Source organism: Protopterus annectens, chromosome 2.part0, assembly GCF_019279795.1.
Source record: "Protopterus annectens isolate FY-2018-M chromosome 2.part0, PAN1.0, whole genome shotgun sequence".
In the NCBI taxonomy this organism is placed as follows: domain Eukaryota; kingdom Metazoa; phylum Chordata; order Ceratodontiformes; family Protopteridae; genus Protopterus; species Protopterus annectens.
The window spans coordinates 291006432-291028236 of NC_056728.1; the positions used below are offsets into that span (position 1 = coordinate 291006432).

General features: G+C 39.6%; 1 protein-coding gene across 8 annotated transcripts in view; it reads right to left on the bottom strand.

Moving 5' to 3' along the window:
• Positions 1-21805, bottom strand: part of ZNF608 (zinc finger protein 608) — a 191111-nt gene that overhangs the window by 168926 nt on the left and 380 nt on the right. Inside the window, exons 1-2 of one of the 8 annotated variants that reach the window (XM_044060780.1) lie at positions 20075-21013; positions 18449-19542 (exon numbers count right to left, since the gene is read on the bottom strand). In XM_044060780.1, coding sequence (XP_043916715.1) covers positions 18449-19255 — 807 coding nt within the window. In that variant the 5' untranslated portion in view covers positions 19256-19542; positions 20075-21013. Of the gene's footprint in view, positions 1-18448; positions 19543-19817; positions 20021-20074; positions 21015-21805 lie in introns of those variants that run through there. The other 7 variants (XM_044060777.1, XM_044060773.1, XM_044060779.1 and 4 more) reach the window with 7 other exon arrangements.

The following is a 21805-nucleotide window of genomic DNA, read 5'->3' on the forward strand; positions in this document are numbered from 1 at the left end:
TAATTCCATACTAAAGAAAAACCCGACTAATCCTTCCCTCAGTGGTTTGTCACCGTATCAAATGCAGAGGGAGGAAGGAAACACATCATAGAACAATGTTGCTGCTTTCAGATAATGGCTATTTGCTGAAAGACCTAAAGGACCACTACGGACCAAAGATGAACATTTTTTTTTATCTTGCCATGATTTACTGCACCTCCCAAAGCTGCCTATAGCAAAATAAGTACTCTTCGAATTTTATTTTTTTTTTTACTCTTGTCTGGTCTAATGGGGCTAGACTGTGATTCCTTTGGAAAGCTAAAATCTGTCCCATAATGGACAGATTATGAGAACAAATACCCCTTCTATTTGTTGTCAGACTTCCATTCACTTAGAATGGAACGCCTAAAAAAAAAAACTGCCAAGTTTGAGAGCCTGCAGCTCATGTGTCATTGACTGGTCTGCACTGAGTTTTACAAATGTTGTTCTACTTATGTACTTACACATTCTCTGAAAGAAGCCCGCAAAAGTGTCAACAAATTACCGAGATAAAAAAGACTTCACAAGGAGCAGTTTTGCAAGTTTCAATTCCTGGTCTACTTACTCCTCTCATCTACCCTACTCCTCTCATCTACCCTCCTTCAGTGGGCTAGAGTCTCACATTTTCAGCTTGGCTACATTCAACTGTTTAGTCAACTTTGTATGGCAGTAGACATCAAAACAGCCTGATGTGCCACTAAAACGGTTCCCTCATATGTCTCTTCACTTCTGAATAGCACTTCTCAGGAATTATTTCTATAGATTATTTCTATATATTGAAAAAAAAAATAAATCCAGAGTTTAGGTCAATCTAACCAATTCTTAAAATGTGCATAGTAGAATACTGAATTTGTGATGCACTCTGGCTGTTCACGTGGTTATCTTTGTATAGTTGTTCTCTTATAGCATAGCCTGAACCTATGTTATTTAATGCTAAGCTTTACAACAGTTCTCTGTCGTAATGGCAATCACTGGGAAATGTATGTATCTCAATCACGTAGTGATGAAATTGCTAGGGACTACACTGAGCACAATTTTACTCAATCTCTCCATTTCATAATGCACAACATTCATACCACACTTACAGGTAAATAAAACCCATTATCCTGATCAATGTGTTGATTACTAAGGGGAAAAATATAATACCAAGTAGTTAGTATTGACCCAATCTTATACAGGTCACACATTAGAATGCAGATAAAAACTTCAGCATAGCCTCAGATAAGTGGGAGATTCCAACTCAGATGCACCACAATGAGAAAACAGGACGAAAATGTACTGTTATTTACGCAAAAAGAAAAAAAAAATGCATACGTTAATGAATCAGGTTAGAAAAATTTTATACGTCAGGCACGATGAGCTGTTCTTAAGAAACAAGGCACTTGGGAGGGTAAGGTCATCATCTACACCTTCCAGCACAGTACTGTAAAAAATGACAGCATGGCCACACCAGACAGAACCGAAAAATCAATTGCACAGCATCCCCTAATGTAGCTTTCAGCAAGGCTGCTGTAAAGTCAATTTAAAGACCCCCCTCCCCCCAACAGTTCACGAATAAACTAAGCTGTACTGCTGTGGACTGAGGTTCAAGAGGACATTGAATAATCAGATTAACTAAGGCCTGACTTTTACTTAGTCTGTTTTCAGGCAAATAGGGTGCATGGCTGGGAGCAGCGTTTCTCTCATACTGCTGAAGAGTACCACCACTGCCCTTCCCCCAACTTTTTGTTCCATTTTCTAGACCCATACTGTGCCCAGTTGTGAGTTCCTTACTATAAAACAATGTATGTTCTTGTCTTCCTTGGACAGGAAAGAGAAGAGGGGAAAAAAACCCAGTAATTCTAGATATTCACTTACTAAAGCTCAGCAAGTCATTCTTTCAACTCCTCTGCACACTATTTGACTAGCAAATAGACCTTAATCTGTAAACAAATGATCTGTGCAACAATTAAACCATTCCTTTCATTTTGTTTTCTCCTCCCTGATGATTTGGCTGCTATCCAATTGCCTGACTCTCAGGTTCTTCCATTATTCAATGCTCACGAGGTTTAAAAGGCAGCAAACTCAGAGTAGATAACAAACATAAGCTGTCAACAAAATGTATTTAAAGTTTCTTGGAAGCAATATAGCTTTTGCCTGTGGCATAAAGGGGATGCAAATGTGCTGCTGTTATTTGGGTATTTGTAGTGTTTCTCGAGAGAGAGTGAGAGTGAGAGTGAGAGTGAGAGTGAGAGTGAGAGTGAGAGTGAGAGTGAGAGTGAGAGAGAGAGTGAGAGAGAGAGAGAGAGAGAGAGAGAGAGAGAGAGAGACAGAGAGACAGAGAGAGAGAGAGAGAGAGAGAGAGACATAGAGAATATACAGTTAAAACGGCAAATACATTACAAAGTGCCACATTAGGAGTGGAATCCAGACAAGGTGAAGTCCATTTGTACCTTACTTCTAAACCTGGACCAGAGAGGAGTTGGAAAGAGACCGATTATATAAATGACTCAAAACGACAGACACCCTATGCCATCTCTGAAGAAAACTGCCCGCTTTAGAAGTACACTAACAGATGAAGTTAACGATGAAATATGCAAGCAAACCAACTGACGTTTAAAAGAGGTGCATGGCTGTTACACCCAAAAGGATAATACCTATGCCTCGATGCAAAGAAAATAGAGGATTTTGGTTATTCAAAGCTGAGGTAGGAAGATGATGCCCTTAACTATTCAGGCCCTGAAATCAAAGGCTCTGTGATAGGCGTGATCTACAAAGCCAACAATGGCCTCAAAGTGAAAGCCAGTGCTCTTAAAATAGTCAAAGCACCGACAGGTAGGACTACTGATGTTAAGAATACAACCCTGGTGATAAACAGTTGACATGGGAGAATGGGGAAAGCTTGATGATAAACTGATAAGCAACAGTCTGAGAAATTCAGAGACTAAAAGTCAGAAAGATGATTAAAGTACCCACATTCATCTAGTTCAGACTATAAAACAAGATGGGCAGGTGCAAAAGTGGCCAATTAGGAAAACCACACATGTACACACTACCAACTGTCTGACTTGCAGGTGATGGGCAAAAGGCCAGTCACACCAGGAATCGGGGCATTTGGTAAAAGCATTATAACCTATTTTGGCAGAAATCAGCTAACAAGCTGTAGAGTGTGAACTTTAAATGTTAGACTTGTATCTACTGAGGTGTCACATCACTATGAACATCGCTAAGCAAAACAGCAGACCAGTGGCAGTACTTACCAGAGCAAACACAGAATACAGTCATTGGCTGTACAAAATAATTTTGCATACAGAAACATTTCCACTCCTGGTTAAGATTCCATGTTTTCCCATTTTACAATTTTTTTTTTATGAATGATGGAAACAAATCTTGTAGCAGGAAGGCATCTGCATACTTGCTGTATCAAAACTCTGGGAGTTAATGCACATCCTGTTTGGTAATGCAAGTGCAATGTGTACACCATTTAAGGGAGTTTAGTAACACACATTTAAGTTGTACTTCATATCAAACAAAATGAAAACGTATCTCTGTGCAAGTAACTACAAAATTGCAACAAACAGTTTTCCTATTAGAAAAAAAACCTAGGGCATGGCATTCATTTTATCATTTGTAAAAAGAGAGAGCTCCCATTTGTGTATTTATGAGCTCTATTAAAGTAGTGCTTACATAACAGTACAACCATTCATAACACAGCTGTGCTTGTTGCTTTTTTGTCAGACATTAGCCTGGTCTGTAACATCACTTCTGTGTAATTTTACTTGGGGAAATACAACATCAGACCCCAGCATCAACAAAATCCTCTACCTTTCTGATGCTAAAACAAAGCACAAGAAAGCAAAAATATTCAGGATACAAACTTGGGCACAAGCACAAGTGAAAACAGCAGCCCTGTTGAGAAAATTTCAGCCACATTTGGCAACTAATTGGAAGCAGATTAGAATGCTGCCTCAGGGGAATGTTGTCAAACTAGAAATGACAGCAAAGGAAGAAAAAAGGAGAAGGCATTGTGGAGAGCTGACAGATTTACAACACTCAGAGCAATAAATAGGTACTAGATTAAAATGAATGTGCCTCCCCGTAGTGCGTGTAGCTTTACTCCGCCATCAGCAACAACCACACTGCAGAAAGCACATTCAGTCTTTGGAAACATACTGGCTGCTTGAAAGGGCTTAACTAGTAAAGAAGCACTCACAGCATTTCTATAATATTCTATTATTTATTTTTTAGTGCAACACACACACACACACACACACACACACACACACACACACACACACACACACAGGGATTGATACAAACGTAAGCAAACCAATGCAGACATCTGTGTAATGCCTACAATTTAAGTCAAAAGAAAGGTGCTTTGAAGCACATTTTATTCTCTCTGGCCAGTGAATTAATTTTCTACTTTGCTTCCTGTTCTAGTCTCGCGTTTGAGATGTTTATTTGAGAACAGCTCGACATACATCCCAAGTCTTTCATTGCACTGGTAACACTGAAGAATTCAGTCAGTACTTCTATCCGATGTCCTGCCTTCAATGGTTACTATATTGTTTCACTTGATCACACGTTAGAATCCTTCTGTAATCATCACTGTACTGTCCACCCCTTCCTTCCTCCTTCAGAGCTATGCTGGCCTGCAAGATGATCTTTGGTAACCCTCTTTTACGACATCTTTGCCCCACCACTACCACCACATACAAAGATTCCATTCTCCTTTTTTTACCTTCAACAATGCCTAGATATTTTATTTAATTATTTCTGGTTTTGTATTTGACACCCAAGGGTACAGCACGATCCTCGTGGATTTTTAATCATCCTAGGCAAATGGTGGCTGAAGGAATCACCCTGGGGTACAGGAAGCAGCTTGTTCACAGCTCAGTCTTAATCAACTGAGCTAATGGCCACACACAAAGGCCTCTGGGTCAAGTGCCTTTCTAAACTGTTAGTGCCCATCACCCTTCCAGCTTTCTCATGCAGCTCCCCAACACACACAGGATTATTTTTCTGGAATGGGTCCTTTTTACCCTGTACAAAATCCTTAGCCCAGGATCTTGAAAGCAAGAAAGAGAACACGTACAATACTTGCTGATTCGACCCATCTGGCCAACAACTGGCTCTCACAGCTTGCGTCTGGAAGGAGGTACTGCAGCTTCCGCTGTACGACTACCACATTCAGAAACAGTTTATGTCCTACAGCTCTGAGACTTATTAATACAGGCACCAACCATAATACCGGATATATTGAACCCTCTGTTTCATTTAATCATGCTGCTCTGAGCAATTACCGCCAGCATTACTATTATGCAACATGATGGCTATACTAAGTCATGTCTAAGGTTACCAAGTGCAATATGGTAACTAAACAGCTGCTATTCACTAGTCTCTATTTATTCTCTATCTTAACAGTGTAGGGGCTTGGTGGTGGGCATTTATTATTTATCACTGGATAATGGGTACTGAATATGTTTATGCAATGTGAATTACCTCTTGCATGTTTTGTGTGTTATTTTCTTTCTTGTGTTATTATTTGATACTGCTGTATCTATGTTATTTGCACTACATTTCTCTCATGATCTGACATTTGTAATTTCGTTTAGGCTGCTATTGTGTGGTCCTAAAATGACAATAAAGTTTTTTTTTTTCTTTCTTTTGACTGAAAAATTTTGTAACTGGGCAAATGAAGCTGTGTATTATGGACCATTTCCGGGTACAAACCAGGACTACAAAGGGTTCTAGAGTAGCCACTAAAGCAGCATTTTTTGGGGGATGAGGTTGGGAATACCAGAGCACCAAGAGAAAATCCTTGCAGACATAACATGCAACACTGACCAACATTAAGCACAGAATCCAGACAAATGGCAAGAACTAAACCACAGAGCTGTGAAACTAACTAAACCACAGAGCTGTGAAAAACTTCTGAATGAACTGTGCCCTTCCCAAAAAACATACTCTGCCATCCCCGTCCATGCTTTTTTCATCTCAGTTTGTATGGCCTGAACCCAAGTGGCACATGTTTGATTTTGTATCTGATGCAGCCATGGGACAGTTGCGCCATAAAAAGTGCTAGTTTCGCCTTTGAGAAATACATTAAGTTAATCTCCTAGTACTTCACAGTATTGCTTTTTAATTTGCTAGACCAGGCCTCCTCTGTTCTCCCTTAATTTCTTTTTCTCTCTTCCTCTTACTTGTCACGTTTTAGAGGGGATAGCCTTCCTCTCCATCAAGAGTTTAGAAGGCAGGAACTCTTACATATCCAACTCAGATTTCAGTAATATAAACAGTCCACCAGTTAACTGCTGTATCATCTCCTTAACCAGTCTCTTATCATATCACCTGTGCCACCTGAAAGACCATGAAATGGCTATTGTCCACACCCCATTCAAAGTGGAGTCCAACAAGTCCTAGATTGTCATGTGTAATGGTAAACTTGGCACCACCTCCACATGTCATGCCCTTCTCTTGCCCCCTTAAAAATTCATTTCATCTAACAGTTATGTATCATACTACTATTTATTCAAATTCACTACCCCTCACACCAAGTTTTCTGAATTTATGAATCTGACATTCCTCCTTGAGCAATTTCTTTTACTCCTTCCAGACCCAGAGACTGCTCATACCAGCGATCATCTCCATCCATCCATCTCCTTTCCTTAACCAACATAAGTCATTCTCGACACCCCTCTTCTACTTTAACAACCTCCAGCAAGGTTATATTCCAGCATTTGCAATTTTTCCACGATACTATACACACATCCACACACACACAAACACTTAAAAAATAACCAGAGTCAAACACCTAAATGATGCAATCCTGAAAAAATGCAAACATGAAACCATGTGTTTGTTACTTCAACAAGAATTTCTGCTATGAAGCAGTTTTGTTTAGCACAAACCAAGACACCAGCTACAACATTAACACCAGCTTCAGCTATACTAGGAAAGGCCATAAATCAAAGATAAAGTTAAGACATTTGCTCATTTTTGACTTGTTCATTAGGTAACCACCACAGATGCAATGTATTCTTAAACACAACAGATTAGAACAGTAGGATGCAGAGGCTTGGCTTTAGACATCCCTCACTCACTCGCACCTACAAAACTGTGAGACACTTAGCAAGTCACTTAACCCAGTGGTAAGAGAGAAGCCTTTAAAAAGCACATCCATATGTCTTGTGCATAGCTTTGAATCTTTTTTGCCCCTCTTAACTTGGAGACATATTTTACATGTTTAGAGAATTTGCATTAAATATGCATTTTCTGAATAAAAAATAGGCCTATAACTGTGACATCTGGAACTATATAATGAATTTAAACAGTCACTGTTCTGGCACAAAGATCACATATTTGTAAGAGGAATACAACAAAATCTGGAATATATATGAAAGTTGGGTACATTTGAGAGGCAAGATCTAACACACAGCATGCAATGCAAAATGAACTGCAGACAAAAAGTAATTAAACACAAACATTATAAAGCAGGAAATGTCAAAACTTAAGATATGCAAGTCATAATGTCATGAATGTCTACACATTTTACCAATATGCCATATCTTCTAGAAGTATTACACAATAAGGAACATGAAACCTATGTATACACACAATTCATCTGTGTTTGATAATGCAAAATGGGAGGACAAACCATGTCACAGCTGTGCTGTTCACATAATGACGAAAACAAACCAAATACATCTAAAACTCCATCACATATCAAATTTCAGACAGACTGCTTGCCTGATAATCAACCTTCCTTGACAGTTATAATGTTGCTAGCCACCCTAGATCACCTGGTGGATTTGCATGCAACCTGTTTTGTGTGTCAAGGATGAGCCTACGCTTCATCTGTAATAAAGGATCAGCTTGTCCCTCCTGTTATGTGAGCAAAATGTATTTTGACCTAGTACCATAAACATGTAAAGAAACAAATGGATCAACCTAAAACTCAGCTTAGGCAGCTCAAAACAACCAACTAATACTGTGTATGACTACAAACCTGAAGGTAATGTGAAGCCTAAATCTCAAACATGACATGTATTTTCTATACCTGGGCACGCAGCAGTCCACTCCATTAAGGTCGCACAAGACAGGAGTAAAATTGAATTACCAGACTAGCCCTCTCCCCATGCCAGTAGGAAAACCTACTTACTATTTCACTTAATGCTCTGCATAACCTATCTGTAACCCTGCTTCATTTTTTAGTACTTTGGTTTGTACTAAATGGTGATGTTTACATCCTGGATAATAAAGAAACAAGAATACCATTTATTCACATTTGCTATCCTATGTGTGACAGCCTAGCTATATTTTAAACTGGATCACACTGGAGTAGCAATTGCAAAGTCCTGGAAATTAATCTTAAAAAATTATTTCAAGAGAACAAGACCTATACCAGCCAAACGAAGCCTAGAGATAATAATTCAAAGAAAAGTGGGTGTGACAAAATGCTTGAGAGAAAGCACAAGAGGAGTGCATGGCTACAAGAATTCTGTTGTTGTTGTCTCTTTAGGCTTTTCCCGGATAGGGGTCGCCACAGTGGAACTCCAGTCCGCTAATGATTGGCAGTAGATTTTTACATGCAGAGTTGTTGTACACTTCCTAATTTCACTTACACTTTTGATGGAATATTGTTGTATTTTCAATTTATCTGCCAAGTAACACAAAGCTGTATACTTTGCAGACGGTCTTACCAGGCACAAAACAGCCCAGGTTTAGGTCAAGTCCCAATATGATTTAAGGGTAGTCAATTGGGGCAAGAAGAAAGGATTGCAAGCACAAAAGCAAATGCATAAAATGCATGTGTTCATTTGCTACATTTCTAGTAACAAGTAGCACAGTGATGCAGCAGTTTGTGTTGTCTCCTCACAGCAAGAGGTTCTCCGGTTCGATTCTCAGCTGGGGTGCCATCTTGGGGGAGTCTACATGCCCCCCCCCCCCATGGTCTTGTGGGTTTCCTCTGGGTGCTTCGGTTTCCTCCCACATTCCAAAGACATGTGTCTGGAACATTTCTCCCTGGGCCTCCACTGAAAATGGGCTAAATAAAGATAAAAAGTAAGACAACGTATAATTTAAAGAACATTTCACGCAGCATATGTTGCTAGCCAGTGCTCATCAGGGCAAAGCACAAGGGGTCACAAAAAAGTTATACTGTTGTTACCACAGTAACAATGTATAAAACTTATTTTAAATGAAAAACAGCCACTGAAGAAATGTAAAACACAAAAATGTACTGCTCTGATAAATATAAAACCACAAACACACTAATTTTCCAAGCATTGATCAAACTGTGGCTTATTATGCTTATCATGGAGAATTTATGACCATGAATTATCACTAATAAAACTGAAAAAGCAGGGTTTTGGTGCACCTATTCATATACAGTATTCAGTACAGATACATGGCCATACATAAAACATTACTTTAAAGCCAAATGTAGCCATAATTCAGAAGCCAGGTATAATTACTGTGCTGGTGATGGGAGGAATCTTGCTAACCTCTTGCATTCTCTCTCGCTCTCTCTCCCATTCAGCCCTTACATACACAGAGGTGGGGGAAGGGTTGTAGCCCAATTGTCAGTCAATCCACATTGTAATCCATGCATTTATGTCTGAATAGTTTTAAAACCTTTCACTCAAATGCCATGTCTTTGTTCCATTTGCCAAGACTATTTAGTTTGGATTAGAGAGCAGAACACATGCTGTACTGAAGTGTTCAACCATTACAAAGCAACCCTTTTTAACAATTGTTCTGCTATAGCTTCTATTGTCCTTGAGGGACAAACCATAGATGGCCCTCAGTTACTAACCCCTGCTTCCTTCATACAACAGGATTATACCACTTGAAACAGCAACTATAGCAAATACACACACACAAACACCAAATGTTTTATTTAATTTATTCTGCCTGTTGTCGTTGAATATCACATTAGAAAACAAAACCTAACCAGTTATCGCAAAACATGTCACAGTTCACGTCACCCTATCATCAAATAGTCATGTCAATCAGTGTGTGTCATGGTGTTGTAAGCCTCACGCTGTCACAAGAAAAGGTTAATAGGCGAAAACATCTACAAAAAGACTGTTTCAAATGCGTGGTTAAAGACATGCCATGAAATTCAAAAACATTTGGCATGAAATATTTCTTTCTTAGAAAAACAGAAGAAGCAGAAATGTAAAATCATTCATTTTCTACAAAAAGGAAATTTTCCTTAGACGACAGCAGTGAAAATTAATCTGGTGGTCAGAAGAAACATTTTTTTTTCCAAATTATATTCTTTGTAAGAAACAACGTAAAACAATACTGCTTTCCCCTGTGCTAACTGCTACAGTGAGTCTAACTAGTTAATAAAACATACACCTTTTTTCCTACTTAGAAAGTCAGAAATATCAAAATTTTGTGCCACAGGAGCAACACACCAGAATACACATAACAGATGGGGTAACAATAGTTAGGCAAGATTATCTGAAGACTGTTGTAAACAAGCCATACACGAAATGTTGCCAGCAAGGGATAGGTAATTTCAATTAATGACTGTGAACTTTACGGTACCTTCAAGGCTCAGTGTGGCAGGTGTACCTGCTTAAGAGCAGGAATACACAAGGGGCATGCCTCTACATCTGGCCACAAGGCATATATTTATTGTTGAAGGGACAGACAGAAAAGCACACAAAGGGAGAGAGTATCAATTCACAAGTCCAACACTGCAACAACTGGTCATTAAAATGAGACCTGCAGTATTAATATTACAAAGGGAAATGCACAACTGGGAGTCTTGAGGGATGGAGGCTGTGCGATAAAGTATGCACTTCATCCAGAGAGAAGTGTGCGAGAACATTCGACAAATGGCAGCACATTAAGTAATTAAACAGACAGGACACAGATCAATGGACAAGAGATATCTGGAAGTCCGCATATTCTGTCATTTTATAACCAAGAATGTGACCAGCCAATAAGTTTAGCTGTCACACCCATAAATATACATTTGTATTCAAATCAGAACCAGAGCAATCTGCAGATCTGATGCCACAAACTAAAAACTGCATGATGAATTCAACAAGTGTAAAAGAAACAATGGAATCCAGACCATTTGTAGCAACACACTCCCAAGAGCAGCAGGAAAATGCCAAGTTTAAGTGGCATAATGTTTTTGTTTTAAACAAGCCGTTGCAGCCCAGCACAAAATACAGCCCACACATACTGACCCATGCTCCACTACAAAATACAGCCCACACATACTCCACTACTTTTCCTTCTTAAAAATGCAATTTAGAATTCTATATGCTGGAACAGAACCCCCTGCTAAACCACACATTCTGTCAAATTGCATTTTTCTTTTTTTATGAACATTATAAATCATGTGTAAGAAGCTGGCCGCTAGGGCTGCCTTCTGCAAAAGGTTTCTAGTAACAAATCTGCTTCAAATCTTCAGGGAACCCAACAGAGATTATAATTAAACTGTTTCCAATTGTTTACAACACTATTAATAAATTTCTTGGTTAAGCGAGCTATGCAGATCATGGATAAAACACTGTCCGTTTGTTTAAGACATCAATCATAAAGCAAGTAAAACTACAATTACATTGGGGAATAGAACCTATATCCTTCTGAAAATCTTAGCAAAACAAGTGCGATGGAATCATGGCTCATTCCCATTACCATATCATCTTTGATGGGACCCCGGCAGCGTGTACTGATGAAGTCCTTATGTGTATTTTTTTTTTTTTTTAACAGTCCTGCCTCTATTGTAAACTGTGAAGAAAAACAAAGCAGCAGACCCTGGCAAATAGTTACGAATGTAATGGTAGACTGGAAACTGTGTTCTGCTTTGCATACGATAATTACTGTGTGGGACTTTTATTATACCAAATGGATCCAAATCAGTGAATATGCAGGCACTCCCATCCAATATAACTATCAGAAGAATTTAGCCATTGGGAATTTGTTCAAGGACAAAAAATGCTGAACTAGCGGCATGATCTGTCCACACAGATGGTTTTCCTTCTCTGTAAAATACACACTACTTCATCCTGTTCAGTAGAGATTCTTTTGGTCAAGTCAACAGCTTTCAAATGGGTCACATCCTGTTTTTAAACTAAAAGCAGATTTCCCAGACTGCAGAAACGCAATCCAGCTGAAACACATTTTTAATGCGACACGATGAAATACCAGTTGGATTTCTGTGCTGAAACAAAATTAACTAATATCTGGGAGAAAGACATTAACACAAGGTTCATTTGCACGAGGGGCACTTGAAAGAAGGGTATGAATCAGATAGGGGAGGAAAAGGTGCATAGTAATAACTGAAAGACATGCATTGTATGACATGGTGTTTTGAAGTACTCACAATCAAAGATGCCGTTTCAAAACCAGATAGTGTTTGCAACCACACTGCCAATACTAGTACTAGTACTACTAACACACATACTTCCATAATAAATCAACTTTGAAGCTCAGCATATGAAAACCAGATAGTGTTTGCAACCACACTGCTAATACTAGTACTACTAAACACACATACTTCCATAATAAATCAACTTTAAAGCTCAGCATATGAAATAAAGAAGACTAAATATGGTTTAGGATTTGGAGTATAAAATATCTGCTAATTACCATGGCACTCTTGGGATAACAGGGCTGCATTATGTGTTAACGATCATAACCACAAGCCCCTGCCAATGGGAGAGGCCTCCTGCAGCTCTGCCATTAACATGTCTGTTTCCTGTCAGCCTACTCAGAGATAATGTCATTTATCTCACTGAGGCACAAGACCAGTCATTAGCTGCTGTAAAGTACCTCAAACAAAGGACGGATGATGGCTTATCCAGAGCCAGGAGCTTAGTGCCCAAAACGATACAAGAAGAATAAAAGAAAATAGCTCAAGAGCAAAGATTAACAAGCATCATAAGCCTCCCTGCTGGATGAGCACAGACAAACACGTACAATGTTCACAAGCAGCCAAACAAATATTCTGTAGTTATCCTAAATTCAGAAAAACACAACTTGATGCAAAGCTAGCAGTCTTTTCCAATTTCAAATAAAGCTTTGTATTTTTCCTGTTAGACACCCGATGCTCAGTCGTCAAATCCAGCACAAAAACATACTGCTGAAGCAACTTGAACTGCGCAAACAAGGTGCTACAATGATTATGTAAACAATTCTATTGAGGTATCCATGGCACATTTTCAGTAAGTGTGTCCTACAAAATTGCAGATTGGATAAAAGGTCATATAATTTGAGTCAGATTCAAACAGTTACTATGTCAGTGTTAACTTCTACTGTTATGTTTTCAAAACAGACAGCATAGCATGCACGCTCGCGAGTCTACATGTGTATTCCAGTATATATGTTAACCAGTAGGGCGCACCAAGACAACTCCCTTTTACAGGAATATTCTGGGAGAATGGTGAATGCATGCAGAAGCTTAAGGCAGTCAGACCCAGGACTTTTATACCTGCATGATGGAATGAGGTATTTCCACTGAGCACACAAAAATAACAAGCAGCTTCAGGCTGTGATTAAACAGTCAACTACTCAGAGCAAACTTTCCACAGGCTGCAATACCAACCATTATCTTACTGAAGAGGGTGGGGCAGTGCTGACAGTTACTTAAACGTTGATCAAGATCATAGCATATAAGGTATTAAGTCTAACTGTACATATCTTAGAAGGTTAACAGAAGTTCACAGTTGAACATCGCCACCAGCACAAATCAAACACACCCCAATAATAAATTATAAAAAGATAGCAGCATATCTCTCTCTCTCTCTCTCTCTCTCAAAACAACAGTAGGGAAAATGCAGTGGCTGTATTACTCTGCAAAAAAAAAAAAAAAGAACTGGAGAAGTTGAAGCAGAATTTACTGTCAGGGGACCGGTGGTTATTAGTGCCTTCAGCAACTGAAGCTTCCATGTAGCTCTCAATACAGCATGCTGTTAAAATAACAGACCTTGGTTCCTTAATTAGAGCTAATGACCTTTCTGCCCCTTTTTCTACACTGAACAAACACTGTAGCACATCCACCATGCACACTAGAGGAAAGAAGTACATTTCCTACTAATGATTGGGTAATGCATGTGCTTAAGATCTTTGGAACCACCTGAACACAGCCAAAAATAGCACAAAAATGTCTGCCTGCTCGACAGGGGCACAGGAAAATATTTTTTTTGGGTGGCGAAAGCCAGGGTACCTTTTTGGCTAGGCTTGTATAGGCCCTAGGGCCGATAGCCTAGTACCTACCTATGAACCTAGGTAGAGACTCTTACTTAATACAGAAAATGACAGCCAATATACTGGGACAACACTTGGTCATTTCCTGTGAAGGGAACCATGAGAGAACACAAGGTAAATCAGGACATTACAATGTTACTGTACATAGATGAACAAGCAGCAATTCCAACAGAATCCCAAAGATATCAAAAGAAGAAAATGTACAGAATAAACCAACTTTGGGGAAGCCCTTAAAGAGAAAGCAGAAGCAGAATTAAAATAATGAATCAGGAAAAGAAAGTTACAAACAGTAAAGGACAGTCATTATATATCGTATAATTAAGATCAGGGCCAAGAAAAGGCAGTGGTCAAAACAGTCATTACTTTTCATCCCCACAGGGAACTAGTCAAAGGAAGCCTTTTTGACACAGGCCAAACCCATCAAGTACAATTAAGAACGTTCCTTATTTTAATCTAATCATTTACCTACACAGATGAAGATCTTCTCTGGGAATCACTGATCTTCCCAAACTAAAGGCAGTAATGAAACAGCACAGGAGAGAAATGGGGGGAGGGGAATTGGTCTTCCACTTTACTGAGTATGCTGAAAATGTTAAAAAAGATGGCCCAGATAGGTACAAAGGAAACCAGAAGATAAAGAAACTGTGAAGCTTTTCAATAATGGAGTTTATTAAATTTATATGGAGAAGTATCACTGCAAAAGTAGGATCTTAAAAATGTTGCATCAGACCTAGACTAACTGCTCTAATTGTGGGTATAAAGAGCAAAGTAGCAGCTTCATTTAGATAATCTGAATAGACAGACCATTTCAGAAAGAATGATGAATAACCATAGGAAAGCAGGCAGTGGTTTGCACCTGGCAAGTCTTGAATAGTTCTAAAGGTCCAATATATAGCTATAATACCCCCACCCCAGTTCAGGATCACACAATGCAAACAAAAACTGATGGAAAAAAGATCGAAGGCATCAAAAAGATGCAGAATGGGAAAGACATGGGGATTCAATATTCATATAAAACTTGCATAAATAGGAAAGCATAGTCCACAAAGATCACACTACCACCCAAGAAAAAAAAAAAAAAAAGAGGCAATGCATGCCAAAGAAGATCAACTGAAAATGGTTACTTGGACATGGAACTGGCCAAAGTCATCAAAAAACAGCAGCAGTTGTACATACTGCATGGCCTGGAGAAATCTCACTGCATATCAGATGAAATTGATAAGACATAAAACCACATAATGCATCTCTTCGTGAGGGGGTGGGGCAAATCAACAGGCAGTAAGACATAGGGATGGTTCTACCACTGTAAAGGGGGAAAAACAGCCTCAAGGAATAAAGAATTTCTGCAGGCAGTCATCTTAAGCTGTAAAGTACTATGCAGTCATGTTTAACCGAATCTGTGCAAGTCTAGCAGGAAATAGAAAATACAGCATTCTGCAGTTCGACAAAAACAAAAATGATGCACCTCCATTTTATGCCTTGAAACTAGATGCTGAAAGAAAGGGTGGGGGCAAGCAGAGTTAAAAATGGCCTTAACTGCGGTACATACTCTTTGTGCAGGCCTTACAACAGATGCCTCAGTAGTCCTACTGCACTTCTAACTACAACATAATATTCTAACAACAAACCCAATTTGAATACTGAGGAACTGGATTTTACAAAGGAATTTCACACAGTCAAAATACTGTTCATCACAAGAGACTGCTGACATTGCAATAGCTCACTGGGTATCATTTAAATACTGAAACATATCACAGTGTCTATGTTCTGTGTGTGTGTGTGTGTGTGTGTGTGTGTGTGTGTGTGTGTGTGTGTGTGTGTGTATACGTGTACACACACACACACACACACCACAAAGTGCTAAGGTCTGGGCTCAAATATTTCATTTTTACCAGATATGTCATCTGAAATTAAACCAAACTACCCTGAAAGAACACAGTACACAAACCCCACCCCCACAATAATTACAGTCTGCTTTGATTCAATTCATATAGTCTGGGAGAGCTATGTTCTACAACATGCCTGTGGTTTCTGCATTAAAGATGTCAGGGTAATAAGGAAAACAAGCACACACATACACATATGAAAAAGGGTACAATATAAAATGTAATCATTTTCTATGGTCCGTCATGAACCAAAAACAGTAAAGTAGTGCATTAAAACAGGATTGACATTGACCAGTTTATGCCTGCTATGTCTACAGTAATAACACAATGAAAGACACCATCAATCAATAATAAACACTAAAAGTCTAGATAGTATTTAAGAGCATACATTGCAATTGAAACAATGTGACCACGTTTTTTTCTAGCACTTCAGTGGCACATAGTAAAATAGCAAACTAAACTGGAGAAAATGTTTGTCTCTAGACAAATGATTTAATTCAGTCATTCATCATAGGATTTATATTATGATTGTCAGGAGAATGAAATTAAGAAGAAAAAAAACTCACTCATGCCACATACTACTCTCTGTTGCCATGGCAGCAGTGTTTTGAAAAACTGAAATGTACAGGCTGCAAGTTAAACAAAATTGTTGAATGTGAACATTTGGCTGAAAGATTAAAAGGCTAAGGGGTGCAAAAGGGCAGAGCCGCCCACATTCCAGACAGGCAGTGAATCCAATCAAATGGCTCCAATTCCTTAAGCAGAACCACTGTTAGAAAAGGATTTGGGAAAATGTATCCGGAGGATATTTAAACTAGATTAAAAGTCCTGCCATTGCAAAACTATTGGCATTTATTGCAGACAACACAGTACATGTACAGTTTGCTGAAAAAAAATCTTGGCAGAGTACAAAACACAAAATATCCATACGTTATTCAACTAGCTCAAATCAGAAGGAGCAAATCCATTAAATCAGACAAGAATCCTCTCTTGACCAGTGTAATCAATTTTTCCACCAGTTGTCTTATTCACAAGAGTAGCCATATCACAAGAATATGCCAAGGGCATTTTACTGACGAAAGGAAGCATTAGAAAGCACAGACACATAAAATTCTCACACAGCAAATTAACAGCACATTTCAATTAAATATAAATACGTGCTTGTGTGTATTTCAGTGCTATTATCAAACATCACAGTACAGAATAAACCCAGTAAACTTTCTCTCCTAAGCGCAAATGTGAAATACAACCAATTTTCTGCAGCAGCGTCTGCGCAATGAAGTACAGAAGCAAAAATCTATTGCAGGTCATGGAACTGGACTAACAGACAAAAAAAGCCTTTAGTTTTTACAGCACTCTGTTATAATGCTGTATTTGCCTCACTTAAAAAAATATATATACCCAAAACCTCTATAATGACCACTCGATCTGAAATGTGACAGTCCTTTATATAAAAATCCTACATAAAGACAGGGCTGTGTGTCACATAGCAAAGGGCTATTACTAGACAAAATTTCCCAAGGTGAAATTTTATTCAAGTTAGTTGGATCATACATTACAAAACTGAAAGTCACCTGGGAAACCAGCTCTGTCAACATCTTCAAATACCCAAAATTTAATCACCTCCCCTAGAATAAAAAATGTTCTAAAGGGACCCTGCCTCTTCCTCTAAAATACACTGGTTTAATTATGGATTCACAGTAAGCACCAATGCAAAATGCAAACTTTGAACTAGTTATACAATGCATACCCATATGGGCTCAATGTACCTGGATATAATCATGACTTGTGTTCAAATTTCATAATGATGCTTTTTTTTTACAATGTCAGAAAACAAAGACTAATAAAAACGCATACCAAGCTGCAGCAAGTACACTGTTTTTTTTATTATTATTATTAAACACACGGCAGCAGATGTTGCCAAATACTTTCTCACAAGCACCTCCCACCTTCTGGGTCAAGACCAGTGTTTCTCTGCTAGGCTACCAGGACAGCAACCAACAGATTACCACTGTACTTATTCCCAAACTAGATGCTGTGGCACCAGCTCTCAATGTACAAGACTCTGCAAGTAGTCCCAAGAGAAGTGGCTTCTATCACCGTCAACTCAATGTGCAAAGCATTACTGTTGATAACCAAACACCATGACAGAAAGAATCACAGCAGAACGAGACACATTTGTGGTGTCTGGGCAGGGAGGCTCCCTTCAACCTAATACTTACTTGTGTTTTAAGCTGGGGGAGACACAGGCACAAAAAACACTACTATAAAAATAGAAACATACCATTCATTTGCAACAAATATTTCACAACTAGTTTTCTTACCTTCTCTGTTTTAAGTTTTTTAACTGGCCTTGAAATGCTGTCCTCCTCATCCTCTTCCTTTTTGACAATCACAGAATTTCCAAGTATAGCAGCCTCCAGAGCATTCTTGCTTACATCTCCCACCATCGTGCTGCTACAATGAAAAGGGCCCTTGGTCCCAAATCCATACAAATGAGCCGTGCCCGAGCTCTGTGTGCCAGCTGGCCCAAGATGCCCCAGTTCATGTTTGTCTTTCCTCGACTTGCCAGTTTCCTTATCTCGCTTTGAGCCCCTATTGCCTGTACTTTTTGCAGGTTTATCCTCTTTGCCCTTGGGACAAGAGACAATAGGCCCGTTCTGGTTAGTCAAAGCTTGTTGTCCTATAGCTGAAGGCATGCCAGACGGATCTCCGGGGCGCCCTTGAACTTCCTGTCTCTTTCCAGCGCTACTGATCTCAGGAATTCCATACAAGGCAGCAGAAGGAAGCGCTTTATTAGCATCCTTTGAATTTTTGTTCCGTTTCACTTTTGATTTACCCGTCTCCTTGTGGGCATTTCCTTGAGAGGCAGGGGGCTGCACAGAAGTAAATTTGAGGCCGTCAGCTAAGACGGACGCAGCTCCCGGCCCGGTGGCAGTAGCCAGACCACCACAATCCTTAGCGGTACTGTTAGTATTATTCATCTCGAATTTCTGTCGGTCCTTCTCCAAATCGGCGTCTAAATCGATTATCAGATTCCCAACTCCTATCTCCCAGTCATCTCCACTATCATAAGTCTCAACCGCGTTTGAATCCACACCTTTCCCAGCAGTGGAAATGTTCACTGACATCCTGAAGATGAGATCTCTGGAAGTAAAATCCACTGAACTTCACCGCTTTGGAGAGGAGAGGACATTCGTTTAGCTCTTCCTGGGGTGGCCTCCCTCCTCTCTTTTAATCGGTTGTGTGCAGAACTGTGGCAGCACCTGTAAGTCCACACTGTTGCCACCCTGTGTGGAGGGACCAAGCCCGGGAACGTGATGGTTATTTAAACCCCCCAAGTGCTCTCAATAAAGCATGATATGCAGTCCTGCTGAAGGTTCACTCCTGCCTTGTCCCATACTTCAACGGTTCTCTGCTAAAGAATGGCAAACGATTACTTTAAGAAATACATAACTGCAAAAATCAGGTTGTATAAACATTTTAAGAATTCATGCAGACAGAAAACTTCACATTCGATGCCCATTATGTACATCCAGTCCCTTCTTGCAAGCCATACTTTGAAGAACATTTAAAATACACAAATTTAACACACAAACATCACACAAAAGGTTCCTTGTCCCTTTAACGAATCAATAATTCCAACAGAGAATGCAATCGAGTAAAGTATCCCCATGAAGAACGACACCCTACCATTTACAGCGGGTATAGACCATCCTCAAACATAAAAGCAAAGTCAGCCACCACAAGTGTCCGCAGGCTCGCAGAGAATAATAAAAAGTACAGCATGGTAGCACACTGTAAGTAACGAGTCCCAGTATAATGTGTAAAACGAAGAACTCCCTGACCACAAGTGATGTTGCTGCTGTACGTACTACCGCCAACACAGACCAAGAAGCCTAAAGCAGAGTGCTACTAGATGGGCCCCTCCCCCACCCAACTTCACTCACCTTTAGTACTTTTCGTTTCATCCTCATTTCTTTGTCAGAACCAACAGGGACCCCCACCATTGTTTCTGAAGTTCCTTCAATAAATATTTCCAATCCCACGACACCAAATGTCCTATATAAATTAAACGGACAACCCAATATCCACAGTGTGACCAACCCTAACGGTATGTACGGCACGAGACAGGGAGAAGCGTTAACCGATCACAACCGCTTCGTCTTTGCCAGGGCATTAGATACATTCCATCCCATTTTAATAACCTCAAACCAAATGCTGATGCTTTAAAATAGCCACAAACAGTCTGAAATGCGAGCATCAACAGGCTGTAACGCAAACTAGAGTATATTTTCCCCAACTTCGCATTCCTTTTTCCCACGGTAGATTTCAGTGAACCACCCTGAGCTGTAAGCAAGAGTCCCATGAAAGCTGTGTACAGAAGCGTCTACCCATAACAAGACAGAATATGCCAACAGTGGGTTAAATTGGGGAGAGAAATGGATGAAAATCTGGACTGGATTTTGAAACTCATCCGGATGTGACACACTGCCTGTTTACTGACAGGTCTCCAGGGCTGCCAGAGCTGCTGGGGGCAGATTTTCGAGAGCAGTAAATAGTATAGACAGTGTTTACATCATTCTGAAATGACAACACAATAATAGTGAATTGATAACTTCATGGGGAGGCGAGAATGACTATTTAAAATACAACCAACGCACTGTAACATGAGATGCGGCGTTCATTTACACAGCAGTTACTAATAAATATAAATAAAGCCCGTCCATAAACACTTCTTTCTACAGCCCTTGCGTTCTTTTTTTCGTAAATTCAGTTTCTGTCAGTTGGTCTCAAACAGGACTGCTCAGCACTAGTTTTAATTGGCTTGCCTTTCACGGCAAATAGCTGTACTGAATTGCTGATGGATTGAAAGTACAAAGTGGTCTGTTGGAGACTGGAGAAGCGGTGGGGGATGGGCATGTCAGGCCCAACCAACCGTTTAAAAGGAATTATTTTGTTACAGTTCAAGCCTAAACGTCACGCGAGGATCAAGGTCTCAACTGGTTATGGTGAGAGCACAAGGGAAAATAACTAGAATGACAAGCACAGCAAGAGAGAATTGGAATCGGTGTGATGATGCAAAAATATGAAGGTCTATTTTCCAGTTGTTAATGCGGTTAGAAGTTATGAATGTGCAACTGTCCCCACTCTGCCTAGAGGGGGGAAGGGTGCAGACAGCACAGGCACATTTTTCATGGAAGCACAAGAGGACACTTGATTAACCTCTTCTAACAAAGTTCCCCGTCTCGCGCAGCACATAAACATGTGACTGGGAGCCAAGACTATTCATCAGTCCGGTCACGTCGCTTAGATTAGAGAGCTTCGTGTAAGTGCAGCTAAGTAGTTCGTGGTTTCTCTAATTTTTTTCTCGGAAGTGCGGTGGCAGTACAACAACGAATAGCACATATAAATGGAAAAGTGAGTACTTGTCATACACAAATAAACCAAGACAGAGAAACGGGGTGAAGAATGTGACTGCACGAGAACATGGTCATACTCTTAAGGGGTCAACTCAACACATCTAGAACAGCTATCTATATTATAAACCTCTCTTTTTATCCGATTGTTTTAACTACAACTATTAACGCGTCTGTGCTACATATCAAGTATGCTCTACAATCTGAAATACATGCTTACTTCTTTTAAATCAGATATTAGTGCTTCTTAAGCATAAACGC